Here is a 14077-nt window from a genome sequence, read left to right on the forward strand (position 1 = left end):
GTAAAAAATATTTTTCCACCACTGGTAAAGGAGTATTTGTTGACATCATGGTACTTCTACTTTTACTTGAGTAAAAACATCTTCCACCACTGGTAAAGGAGTATTTGTTGACATCATGGTACTTCTACTTTTACTTGAGTAAAAACATCTTCCACCACTGGTAAAGGAGTATTTTTTTTACATCATGGTACTTCTACTTTTACTTAATAATCTGAATACTTCAACCAGTGAGTCTTCACAATATTTCAGAGGAAAGAAAAAACATCTGAGGCTTCACCAGAGAAACGTGAACACGCTGTTTCGCTCTCTCTCCGTCTGTCTGCCCTGGTTTCCTCCGTTCTCTCCTGATAATACACAATATGAATATTACATTCAGGAAAATAAGATGCAACGCTTCCTCTCTCTCTCTCTCTCTCTCTCTCTCTCTCACTGCTGCTCTCACTCACTCTGAAGGTCTCTCATCCAGAGCAACCTGCAGCCATCGACTGAATGAATCCAGCAGGAAATCATTCTCCACACACACACACACAACGCACACACACACACACACACTTTTCAATGTCAGCAGTTTACAACCATCACACGTATGTTACATGCAAACATGCTTCACCCTCCATCACTCTCTCCATCTCTCTCTCTTTCTCTCTCAGTGTTTCTCTGTGTCTCTCTACCTTTGTTCACCCTGCGCAGGATCTGGCAGCGACATTTAAACGACACGGCGATCATGGTGTAGCCGAGCCCAGCGTCGCCTCCCCCCCCAGCGCCATGCAGATGCAGCCACCACAAACTACACCTCCTCTTACTCCTCCACCCTCCTCCTTCCTCCTCTTCCTCTGCGAGCGAACCGCGAGACGGACGACCTCCTCAAACAGAAACCGTCATGGAGACGCTTCCTGAGGCTCAGCTAACGAGAGAGAGAGATGGATAGAGAGAGGAGGGAGGGAGGGATGGAGAGAGAGAGAGAGAGAGAGAGAGAGCGCTGCAGATGTGAAGCTCTTCCATGAAATGAGGCAGAGGAGGAGGGGGAGGCAGAGTCTGCGCAGATGGTAGGATGAAGAGGATGAGGAGGATGAGGAGGAGGAGGAGGAGGGGATGACGGAGAGGCAGAGGGAGGAGGGAGAGAGGGAGGCTGCTGTATCCCTCTGCTGTGCAGCTGGATGGATGGAGGGATGAAGGAAAGAAAGTGGAGACAAATGCAATTAATAGACACAAAAGGATGAACGTAAGGAGGTAGAAAAAGAGGAGGAGAGCAATAATTCAAGGATGGAGGAAAGAAGCAAACGAAGGGAGGAAGAGGACAAATGGAGGGAAGGAATGATAAAAGAAGAAGGGACGTAAATCAAGGGAGGAAAGAAATACAAAAGGAAGGAAATTAAATGAGAAAGAAGGAAGGATGGAGGGAAGGAAGGAAGGAAAGAAAGGAGAGGGGGAAAGGGTGTGAGAATGAAGGAAAGGGGCAAAGGATGGAAGGAAGAAAGCAGGAGGAAAAAGGTCTAAATAAAGGAAGGAAGAGAGGAATAGAGGGAGGAAGGATAAAAGGATGGAGGGAACGAGTAAATAAAGGAAGGAAGGAAGCAAAGGAAGAAAAGATGAAAGGCTGGAGGGAAGGAGTAAAGGAAGGAAGGAAGGAAGCAAAGGAAGAAAAGATGAAAGGATGGAGGGAAGGAGTAAAGGAAGGAAGGAAGACAGGAAAAAAGGAAGGACAGAAGAAAGGAAGAGAGGGTAGTAGTACTAGTAGTACTGATAGAAGTACTACATCCTGACATTTAGTCTGCAGTACTGGAGTCAAACTCCAAAAACACTGACTCCTACATTTCCCATGATGCAACTCAACACTTATTTCTCCCAGTCCAAGCTGAGGTAACTCCGATGACATAACTATGACATCGTCAGGGATATTATTTATTTATTTAATTATTTATTCATCTCATTTTTAATTTCTTTTTTATTTATTTATGCATGATTTACCCTTTGCATTTCACCTCTTATTTACTTCCCCAAACTTATTTATATAAATTAGTAAAAGATAAATAAATAAAGTATAAACAAATGCAAAAATAAATAAATACATTTTAAAATGAATAAAAATAAATACAGAAATAAATAAAAGGGAAAATTAAACAGAAGAGTAAATAAATAAGGGAGTTAATACAAAGATAATTAAATAAAGAAGCAAAGTTAAACAGAAATATCACTTTATGTCACATGTTATCAATTAATTAATGACTACATTTATTTTTAAAATGATTTTTTTTCTACATTTAATGGCATATTTATTGATTTATTGAGTCATTTATTTATTTTTTTATTTTTTACTTTGGCAGGTTCCGTCCTCCATAGATGTCACCTTAGTCATACTAGTATTCATTAAACCATCGAAATACTCATTAAAATATTGGAGTACTTGTTTCAAAGAAGCAAATTATAACATGAATATCAATTTATGTCATATTTTATCACCTAATTAATGCCTACATTTATTTTTTAAATTATTTTTGCTACATTTAATGACATATTTATTAATCATTTATTTATTTATTTTTTATTTTGGCATGTTTTGTCCTCCATAGCCATCAACAGATAAAAACACACAACTATCTGCACAGAGGTTGAGTGGAAACACATTTTTAAATAATTCATTGAACCCAGTGGTACTACTACACTACTAGCTTTTTATAGTAGTAGTATTTAGTTTTATTATAGTGAACCTGATTTGGTTGTAATACAGTGTTAGTATAAGTATGAATATTTGCTATACTGTGTTTTTTCCTGACAGCGATATGAACCAATAAGAAAACAGCTGTTGCGTTCTCTCCACCGTCATTGGCTGAGACTGGAGGAGGAGGCGTGTCCTGGTCCAGCAGGTAGTGAAGTGGTCAGACATGTGGGTCAGTGTCCCAGCAGCAGATTACACCAGATTAGTCTGTGTGTGTGTATTAAAGGTATTAACAGTGATGTTATCGTAACTGCAGTAAAATGCAGGTCAACATGCGGCGAATTAAACACAGCCCTCTCTCTCTCTCTCTCAGTTCTCTGTCAGTGTCTCTCGACCGCTCCTCAACACACTGACATGATAAATGTGTGATTATATAACAGAGGTTTGGTTGGAGAGGTGTTCTGGTCTGGTCTGACCTGTGCTGCCTCCTGCTGGTCTCTCAGGTTATCAGCTGCACTCTGAGCCTATCACGCACCCTGCTGGAGACAACATGGCAGCACAGCAGTATACTGTAGATATACTGCACTGTACTGCTTCTATATGTGTGTACTACTACTGCTATATTTATGTTCAACTACTGCTGAAGTACTTGTCGAATAGCAGGTTTAAGGGCAGATATGAAGGCTCAAGATTTACTTCTTCTGAATGAAATATTATATTTCATAAGTTTCATTACTACTGCTGCTACCACTACTACTACTACTACTGCTACTACAACTAAAACTACTACTACTACTAATACTACTACTACCGCTACTACAACTACAACTACTACTACTACTACTACTACTACTACTACTACTACTACTACTACTACTACTGCTAATGCTACAAAAACTGATACTACTTCTAATATACTGTAACTCCTCCTGGTAGTGGTAGTACTACTAATACTACTACCACTGTTGCTAGTATGTCTCCTCCTGGTTGTACTATTAAAACTACTAAAACTAAGTAAGGTGTTAACTCTGCTAGAGCCAACGGAACCAGCTAGAACCAGCCAAACCCATGTAGAACCAGAGAAATCAGAAGAAAGAAGCAAGAACAAGACATATCAGAACCAGCTGAAACCATGTAGAACCGGAGAAACCAGAACAAGCCAAAACCAGGTAGAACAACAGAAACCAGAACCAGCCAAAACCATGTAGAAGAACAGAAACCAGCCCAAACCATGTAGAACCAGAGAAACCAGAACCAGACAAAACCATGTAGAACCAGAGAAACCAGAACCAGACAAAATCATGTAGAACAACAGAAACCAGAACCAGACAAACCCATGTGGAACCAGAGAAACCAGCCAAACCCATGTAGAACCAGAGAAACCAGCCAAAACCATGTAGAACCGGAGAACCAGCCCAAACCATGTAGAACCAGAGAAACCAGCCAAACCCATGTAGAACCAGAGAAACCAGCCAAAACCATGTAGAACAACAGAAACCAGTACCAGCCAAAACCATGTAGAACCAGAGAAACCAGAACCAGACAAAACCATGTAGAACCAAAGAAACCAGCCAAAACCATGTAGAACAGAAACCAGTACCAGACAAAACCATGTAAAACCAGAGAAATCAGAAGAAAGAAGCAAGAACAAGACATATCAGAACCAGCTAAAACCATGTAGAACCGGAGAAATCAGAACCACTAGATCCAGCTAGAACCCCAGAAATCAGAACCAGCTATGAGTAAAGAAGCAAAGAGACGAAACTCCAGTGTTTTTATGACAACAGCCGCATTTTGGACTGAAAACACTTAATATATTTAGAATATTTTCTTGTTCAACATTTCAGTAGAACATGACCATAGAATAGAAATTATTTAGTTTTTACTTTTGTACGGCTCTTTGTAGACGGACGTTTTACTGGCGTGCGGTAGTCGCTTTCAGTCCAAAATGGCTAAATTAGATGAATAACGTAGCTGCAGTTAAATACTCGTACTACCTGTAGTAGTACTTCTACTGCTACTACTGTTACTTCCTGTTTAGAGTCTCAGAGGTCTAACAGTCGTCCCTGTACACACATCAGATGTAATAATACAGTATAACGATCTGATGAAGCCCGTCCCACTGCTGTCAGATCAACCCCCCCCCCAAAACACACACATGCACACACACACGCACACACAGCGGCTGCAGCTGTTACCATGGAAACAAGCTGATGAATAATTGAGGGGAAGAGAGCGACCCTGCACCGTACAAAGAGTGATTTTGAGAGATGAAAGACACACACACACACACACACACACACGCACACACACACTGATGCAAACATGCACACACATGCACACACATGCACACACACACACACACACACACACACACACACTCACACTCACACTCATTACAGGTTATCATCACAGCCTCCAGCATTTCAAAATAAGCAAATCACAGTATAACACTGACAGTGTGTGTGTGTGTGTGTCAACACCCACCGCCCAAAGTTAAACACGCGTGTTTGAGTCACCGTGACATCTCCTTATGTAAGCACACACACACACACACACACACACACACACACACACACACACACACACACACACTGAGTGATGGTGATAATGACACACTCACACACTGTGTGATGGTGATAATAACGGTAGTCCAGAGCAGCAGAGGATGAGAGGACGGATGTGTAAACCTTTAATTAGTGTCTCAGTCTCAGTCAGACTGTCAGCTTTACATGTGTGAGAGGACCAGATGGGACGAACCCACAGCTCTGTGATCAACAACACACCAACAACTACACTTCACATAAACCTCTTTACTGAGAGAAATATAAACTTTATATTTATTTAGATTTAAATCATCCGCTGGACGCTTTGAGACACTTTACTTTGAAAAATAGAAACCTGGATTTATATTAAACAACTCTTTTAAAGTTGCTGTTATTGTGTATTTTTTGTATTGTCAACAAGTTCCATGAACAGACTGAAACCAGCGACGTGTCTGTTAATATTTACTGATGAGAAGTTTCTGGGAAGTTGGAAGTTTGGACAAACTATTAGTACTACAACTACTGCTGCTGCTACAAACTACTACTACTACTATTGCTACAAACTACTACTACTACTACTGCTAATATTACTAATACGACAACTAGGCCTACTTCCAAAACAACATTAAAAAAAACAGCTACTACTACAAATACTACTGTTATTATACTAACACTACTACAAAAGCTATAACCACTTCTAGGACCAAAACATCATCAACAGGTACTACAAATACCACTACTACTGCTACTAATACAACTAAAACTACTACCATTTCTAAAACCAAAACATCATCAACAGGTACTACAAATACCACTACTACTGCTACTAATACAACTAAAACTACTACCATTTCTAAAACCAAAACATCATCAACAGGTACTACAAATTAGGGATGTCACGGTACCAGAAATGTAGGAGTCTATACCAATACAAGTGAATTTCCACGATTCTCGATACCAATTCGATACCACGGTAAAAAAACACACAATAAATCCCATGTAATTCAACACGCACTTCTTTATTAAAACATTTGAACATTATAAAAAACAGAGGCATGTAGCCTTTAAGTAATGAATAAAAAGAAATTGACCCATTTTGTTCATTGCTACTACAAATACTACAAATACAAATAGTATTACTAGTACTCCTAGCAATCAAACAGGACAGAAAACCTTTTTGACTGGTTCTGATTGATTCTGGTTGATTCTGATTGGTTCTGATTAAGTTCTGATTAGTTCCGATTGGTTCTGATTGATTCTGATTGGTTCTTATTGGTTCTGATTGGTTCTGATTAAGTTCTGATTGGTTCTGATTGGTTCTGATTGAGTTCTGATTGGTTCTGATTAAGTTCTGATTGGTTCTGATTAAGTTCTGATTGGTTCTGATTAGTTCTGATTGGTTCTGGTTGGTTCTGATTAAGTTCTGATTGGTTCTGATTGGTTCTGATTGGTTCTAATTAAGTTCTGATTGGTTCTGATTGGTCCTGACTGGTTGTGATTAAGTTCTGTTTGGTTCTGACTGGTTCTGATTGATTCTAATTGGTTCTGGATTCATTAGCGTCCATGATCTCTGCAGCACTTTCAGTTTTCTACATCATAACGTTGAGTTCTTGGTTTAGGACGAATTAGCAGAGAAAAAAAGGAAGCAGTTGTTCTTTAATTTAGGAGAACTAATTAAACATCATATTCACATAACGAGGGGAAAGTGTGCTGAATCCCACGACGCCTACACATTAATTAAGGTGAACTTGTGCTGATTCCTGCTCTACTTTTTCCCTCTACGGTTGTGTTCAGTGATGATGAAGAGGAAGAAGAAGAAGAATGCCGCCGCCTCCAGACCAACACGAATCCCAGCTGATGGAAAAGGTGCAAACGTGGGACAGAAGCGTCTGACACATTCACACTTGGTGACTATTAAAAAACAGGTCGGTGTCTCATTGATGACAGCAGCCAAGAACAAAATAAAGATGTTTTTAACATATTTTCTTTACTTGCTCATTTTGTGTATTTGATGAAAAAACTAAAAGTTAAACCAGACAGCTCCCTTCAGCTGCCTCGTTAATTTCCATCATGTTGAACACGGGACCAGTTATGCTAACGAAGTCCTTATTTAAAGCGTTAATTAGCAAAATTTTTCGGTGTCAACAAGCTTCACATAACACATGACTGCTGTGAACCGCTCAGTTCTGAACTCTGTACAACAGTCAACATCATTTCACCTCATTTATGTGCAAATTTATGCATCATAATGTTTCAACGTGTAATGAGATCAGCGGGCGTACAGAGAGAGAAGATGGCAGGCAGGAAGAGAGGCAGCTGTCTGGTTATAACAGGAACTAGAGGAGGTCTGCGGGTGACATCACTGATGGAGGCGTGGCCACAGGCGTCACAGTGACACCTTTAACCTATGACCTATCACTGAGGGTAAAGATACTCTTCAATACAGCATGATGTTCGTTTAGTAAATTATGGTCCCATTTAGAGTCAAATAGACCATAAAGCATGGGATGCTTTAGGGCGGGACTACCTTGTGATTGACAGGTCGCTACCATGGCGTTGTCCGATCTGGGAGTTGTCCGTGTTTTCGTCTGACAATTTTAACCCTTTCACAGTGTGTTTTCAGGTCATGAAAGATAAGCGTAACATTTTTTGTCGCCTAAAACTGTCTTATTCAGCGTTCACTTAGCTCCGCCCTCTCGTGTCACTTCTGGTTGCAAAAAAACAAGATGGCAACGGCCAAAAACCAAGATGGCTTCAGACAAAAACAAAGATGGCTACGGCCAAACACCAAGATGGCGACTACCAAAAACAAAGATGGTGACGGCCGAACACCAAGATGGCGACTACCAAAAGCCAAGATGGCGACGGCTAAAATGCCAAACTCGAGGCTTCAAAACAGCAGTCCACAAACCAATGGGTGACGCCACGGTGACTACGTCCACTTCTTATATACAGTCTATGCTATTAATATAACACATTGAATTTGCATATTTTAGTGCCCGCCCCATCTGGACAGTTCCACAAATTCAAAAGAGGAACATTTCAAAAACATTACGACTGTTGGTCGGACAAAATAAAACGATTGAAGACGAATATGTAAATTATTTTTAAGACGAATCTTAAGATACTTGATGCAACCCGCGAGTAACAACCAACCAGGTTAAATAGGCCAAACCAGGCTGAACCAATGCCTGACTAAAAAGAGAAAAAGGAAGGCCTGAGGAGTGAGTGTGTCTCCGGGTTATCCAGTCAACCAACCTTAAATTGCCTTCATATAGAATCACACGCTGTGCTAAACACTCGCACACACACTCATAACTCACTGCTAGCTAGCTGGTAGCTGCAAGAAATGTCTCTTGGCAGCTCTGCCACACAAAGACAAAGACATAAAGACAAAGGAATATCACAGTCATTTTTCACAAAGGAATAATAAAGCTCAGTGTCAGTTATTAAGCTTCCACAAAGGTGTTGAAATTAAAACATTTGTGTTCCTTTCAGCAGCAAAATAGACAAATGTCTGCACAAATATTGAGTGTACTGCCGTTCACTTCATTCAGAAACATATGAGACAACGAGACAAGACACCAAAGTGAATCCTTTATCATCTGCTCGCAGCGCTAACAAACACTTTAATCAGAGTTAACAGTGAGTTCAAGTCCTGTTGAAGATTGCTCTCTGCGGAGGGAGACAGATGGAGATGAATGTGAGCTGTGAACCAGAGTTCATCCACGAAAACAAAAATGTATTTCTGAATCTCATCTGAGCTCAGGAGACATCAGAGTGGAAAATTCATTTTGATTCAGCAGAAAATAAAACCAGTAGAGGAGGAAATTACACATTTAGATGTGAGGAAGGTGTTTTAAATACACCAAGAGATGCAAAAAATACAGATAAAAATGCTTTCAGTATTAGTTAGTGGCGGACTAAGTTAGTTGCAAGTTTAGTTAATAGCAGGCTTAATTAGTCGCAGATATAGTTAGTTGCAGACTTAATTAGTTGGGTTTAACTATCTGCGAGCTTAGTTAGTTGCAGACTTAGTTGCAAACATAGTTGCGGGTTTAGTTGTTGGCTTAGTTAGTTGTGAGATTAGTAAATTGCAGATTTAGTTGCAGACTAGGTTAGTTGCAGGCTTAGTTAATCACAGATTTAGTTACAGACTTCGTTGCAGACTTAGTTGCAGACCTAGTTACAGTCTTAGTTAGTTGCAGTCTTAGTTAGTTGCAGACTTAGTTAGTTGCAGACTTAGTTGCAGACTTAGTTACAGTCTTAGTTAGTTGCGGACTTAGTTAGTTATAGTCTTAGTTAGTTGCAGACTTAGTTAGCTACAGACTTATTTGCAGACTTAGTTAGTTGCAGACTTAGTTAGTCGCAGGCTTAGTTAGTTGCAGGCTTAGTTAGTTACAAACTTAGTTAGCTACAGACTTAGTTAGTTGCAGAGTTAGTTGCAGACTTGGTTAGTTGCAGACTTAGTTAGTTGCAGACTTAGCAGCAGACTTAGTTGCAGACTTAGTTAGTTGCAGACTTAGTTACAGACTTAGTTGCAAAGGATATTAGTGAATTAGATGATTGCAGAGTGTATGAAGTATGTATAGAACGAGACATCAGTACTGTTTCTGATGCTAGACTGATAGACTTCATCTTTTCATCAGCGGAGTGGCCCGATTCAGAGGGCAACTTTAAAAGGCAGGAAACCACGATCAATACAAACAAGTCAAAGGTACAAGACCCGACATGTTGAGAAGAGACCACAACTCCCACTGAGCAACAAACATCTAATCTGAGAGCTTTAAAGTCTGTCGTGGCTAATAGCAGGGTGAAGTTAAACTTTGCAGAGCTCACTGGGTAAATTCAGTTCATTTTGGCCACATTTTGTACCAGTTTGGCAGCCATATTGCAGAGTTTTGTGCCTGATTGCATCAACAAAGCAAACACCGGATGAAGTCGGTCCCATAGCAGGGGCAAACGAGGCTCATGGGTATTGTAGTGCTAGTTCACATGCTACAAACGACTCCATTGTATGCTTCAATTAACCTGGAGCACCCCGGTGGACTAGAGGTTCAGGACGCTGACAATTTAATCACAACACATCTGGCTCTTCTGTTAATCCTCCACTTCTCTTCCCTCATCTCCAATCAGCCCTCCACTGTCTAATAAAATACATTAAAAGTATTAAAGAACCCGAGAGAACCAGAACACAATCTGATTTATACAACAGAGACAACACTGGAAAACTGTATATAGACCAGAACCAAACCAGAGTCTGAATTAGAACTGAAACCAGAACAACATTCATCATTCAACGTCGGTCCCGTAAATCCCGTGAGTCGTTAGTCAGTGAAGTTAACATCAACCACGACCGTTTCCTAACCCTAACTAAGTGGTTTTGTTGTCTAACTTCCTGTGAAAACGGAAATTGATTTTGAAAGGACACTGTGCATGTAATGAGCGTATATTGACACGCCATCCCTGACCCATCCAACTATAACGCCCGAGGGGCACTGACCAAGCAGCGGTATTTGACGTGAGAATGTGTTGGTTTTGAACTGTTGGTCGGACAAAACAACAAATTTAAAGATCCTTGGACCCTGGGACGGACATCTTTCACTATGTTCTGACATTTTATTGACCACAAATAATCCAGAAAACAATCATTCATTCATTATCTGTAACCGCTCATCCTATTCAAGGTCTCAGGGGGCGCTGGAGCCGATCCCAGCTCAGGTCGCCAGACTATCACAGGGCTGACACATAGAGACAGACAACCATTCACACCTACACAGTCAACAATTAACCTGCATGTCTTTGGACTGTGGGAGGAAACCGGAGAACCGGAGAAAACCCACGCTGACACGGGGAGAACGTGTAAACTCAATAGTCGTTAGTTTGTCTTGTAAATGCAGTGCACATCACAATCCCATTTTGCTGCCTGCGTTCAGTGCTTCGCTTTGCATTTTGTTCGATACCAAAAGAGTAATGAGGTCTGACAACACAGTCCCCAGACCAGAACCTGGACCAGAACCAGGACCAATACTAGAACAAAAGATCTGGAGCAGAACTAAAGGAATCTATCAGACCACAAACCACACAGCAAGTTAAACCTACGAGTGTGTGTGTGTGTTTCCACATTGTCCACATTCCTTTCCACAACACTTCCTCCCTTGTTATTACCCACAAACCACCTGGCCGCTCTGTCACCTGGATACCTGAGTGTGTGTGTGTGTGTAACCGAGCAGCGACCTTCATCTATAATACAAGACCTCTCACACACACACACACAAACACACACACTGGCATAATAATCTGTTGATAAGCTGCAGTGAAACAAAGCCTCTCACTCACTGAGTAGGTGTGTGTTGTACTTGCTGGTGTAGTAGTAAACGTCCTCGTAGCCTTCCTGGTAGTCGTCATCCGCCCGGTACCTCCTCCCTCTCCTCCTCCTGCCCAGGAGGCGCAGCAGGGCCAGGAACCGCTCCATCACCACCACCACCACCCACCACCACCACCAATACCGGGTCTGAACTGGGCCAGGCAAGGCTCCCAGCAACAACAACGGGAGCTAACGGCGTTATTCCACAGAGAGAGATCAGGTTTCCTCCTCGCTAAACACACACACACACATCAGCTAGCATCACACACACACACACACACTCGTACACTCACATGCTCTTTGTATTCGCTGCTCTCTCTGCAGCCTCCCTCTCCTCCTCCTCTGTTCCCGTCTTCTTTCGGCTGTTGGTGCATCTAGCCCGGCTCGGCCAATCAGAGGGCTCGCAGCTCACACTCACACTCACACTCACACTCACACACACACACACCATTCCTACATCGCAGCACTCCATTGTGTGTGTGGATGTGTGGATGTGTGAGTGTGTGTGCGCTCACTGTAAACGTGCACTTGAAGAGTCAGTAGGGAGACAAGGCAAGCTTCCGTCCTTCATTAGCTCCTTACATCCTTTGTTGCATCCTTTCTTCCTTCCTTTGTTCCAATGTTTCCTTCCTTCCTTCCTCTCTACTCTATCCATATATTCTGTGTTTCCTTTCCTACCTTCCTCACCTCTTCGTTCAAACACAATTCATTCCAGTGAGGGGGGAGGGGTGTGTGTGTGTGTGTGTGTGTGTGTGTGTGTGTGTGTGTGTGTGTGTGTGTGTGTGTGTGTGTGTGTGTGTGTGTGTTTGTGTGTGTGAATTCCAGAGAGAGGTCTGTAACGGAACACTGGGAGAAAGGAGAGGAAACTAGGAAAGGAAACAAGGAGAGGGGAGGGAGGAAAAGAAAGAGGAGGAAGAGGGTAGGAAACTAGGAAAGGGGGATGAAGGGAAAGGAAACAAGGAGAGAAGAGGATGAAAATAAAGAAGAGGCAGAGGGACGGAAACAAGGAGAAGAGAGAGGACGAGGAAAATAAAGAGGAAGAAGAGGGGAGGAAACTAGGGAAGGAAACAAGGAGAGGAGAGGGAGGAAAAGAAAGAGGAGGAAGAGGGGAGGAAACTAGGAAAGGACACAAGGAGAGGAGAGGGAGGAAAAGAAAGAGGAGGAAGAGGGGAGGGAACTAGGAAAGGAAACAAGACAGGAAACAAGGAGGAGAGAGGACGAAGAAAATAAAGAGGAGCTAGAGGGCAGGAAACAAGACAGGAAACAAGGAGGAGAGATGGTGAGGAAAATAAAGAGGAGGTAGAGGGGAGGAAACTAGGAAAGGAAACAAGACAGGAAAAAAGGAGGAGAGAGGACGAGGAAAATAAAGAGGAAGCAGAGGGGAGGAAACTAGAAGGATGAAATGATAGGGAAGACGAGGACAAGGAGAGGAGAGAAGGAGATGCGGATGAAAGGAAAGGAGAGGAAAGGTCCTTTGGGAAGGAAACAAGGAGAAGAGAAAGAAAAAGGAAAAGGAAAGGAAAGGTAACTGGAAAAGGAGAGGACACAATGAGATGAAAAGGAGAGGAGAGGGAGGAAAATAAAGAAGAAAAAGAGGAGAGGAAACTAGGAGAGGAGGATGAAATGAGAGGAGAGGGAAGGAAACTATGAAAGGAGAGGAAACTAGAGAAGATAAAAACTAGGAGATAAGGATGAAATGAGGACACAAGGAGAAGAAAAGGAGAGGAGATGATTGGGAACTAGGAAAGGAGAGAAGGAAGAGAAGAGGAAAAGAAAAGAAGGAAAGGAGAGGAGGGGACAGGATAGGGTATTAGGGATGCGTTCCATTCAGCTAATTCAGCTCCTTGTCTTCCTCCATTATATTCTGCTAATGATACACATTGTTCCTTTAAAAGACAACTACACATTAAAAGAGTACAAAATACGAAGCTAGTTAATAAAAGTATATAACCACAATCATCCCCCAACACTACTCTTATTAATAATAAAAATATTACTAGGATGCCGTCGAGGTTTTGAGGTTAAAGCGCCCAACAGACCGCAAACCAGCCGGCGACGTCATTCAGATCTCTAATAAACTGAGAGTAGAGATGGTGGGAATAAAGTTTCTAAAAGAGGCACACAAATAAACAAACAAAAATCTGTTTCTAAATAGAAACATTACTGAATATAAGACAGCTCACATAAGAAATTGGGTCTCGCTGAGCCCAGTTGACTGCTGACCAACATGTCGACCATCATGGTCATGGTTAGTGATAGTCTGGCACAGCAACGTGGCTCCATCTGGACCCCATGTGGATCTGGCCCCTGAGGGCTGTTAATGAGGCCCCATGTGGTGCAATAATCTCCAAGACCTCCACAGACCCTCTTTACTGCACCACCCAACCTCTGATAATCATGTCCAATTAACAGACCCAGGGGTTAATGATGGTAAAAGTGGACCTCCAGAGGGGAGTCAGTTACCACCTCATCTGATGGATGGAGGCTGCCTCCTCTATGTGAATCTGT

At 41.8% G+C, this 14077-nt stretch overlaps 1 protein-coding gene across 14 annotated transcripts in view; it reads right to left on the reverse strand.

The window, feature by feature from the left end:
• The window catches only part of grip1 (glutamate receptor interacting protein 1), a 239011-nt gene that overhangs the window by 29232 nt on the left and 195702 nt on the right, over positions 1-14077 (reverse strand). For 2 of the 14 annotated variants that reach the window (XM_074625903.1, XM_074625900.1), the window contains exon 1: positions 11542-12097. The exons of 4 other annotated variants lie outside the window; for them this stretch is intronic. In XM_074625903.1, the coding sequence (XP_074482004.1) occupies positions 11542-11677 (136 nt within the window). In that variant the 5' untranslated portion in view covers positions 11678-12097. Of the gene's footprint in view, positions 1-671; positions 917-11541; positions 12098-14077 lie in introns of those variants that run through there. 8 more of the 14 variants (XM_074625905.1, XM_074625898.1, XM_074625892.1 and 5 more) reach the window with 7 other exon arrangements.

Source organism: Sebastes fasciatus, chromosome 23 (genome assembly GCF_043250625.1).
Source record: "Sebastes fasciatus isolate fSebFas1 chromosome 23, fSebFas1.pri, whole genome shotgun sequence".
Classification (NCBI taxonomy): Eukaryota; Metazoa; Chordata; class Actinopteri; order Perciformes; family Sebastidae; genus Sebastes; species Sebastes fasciatus.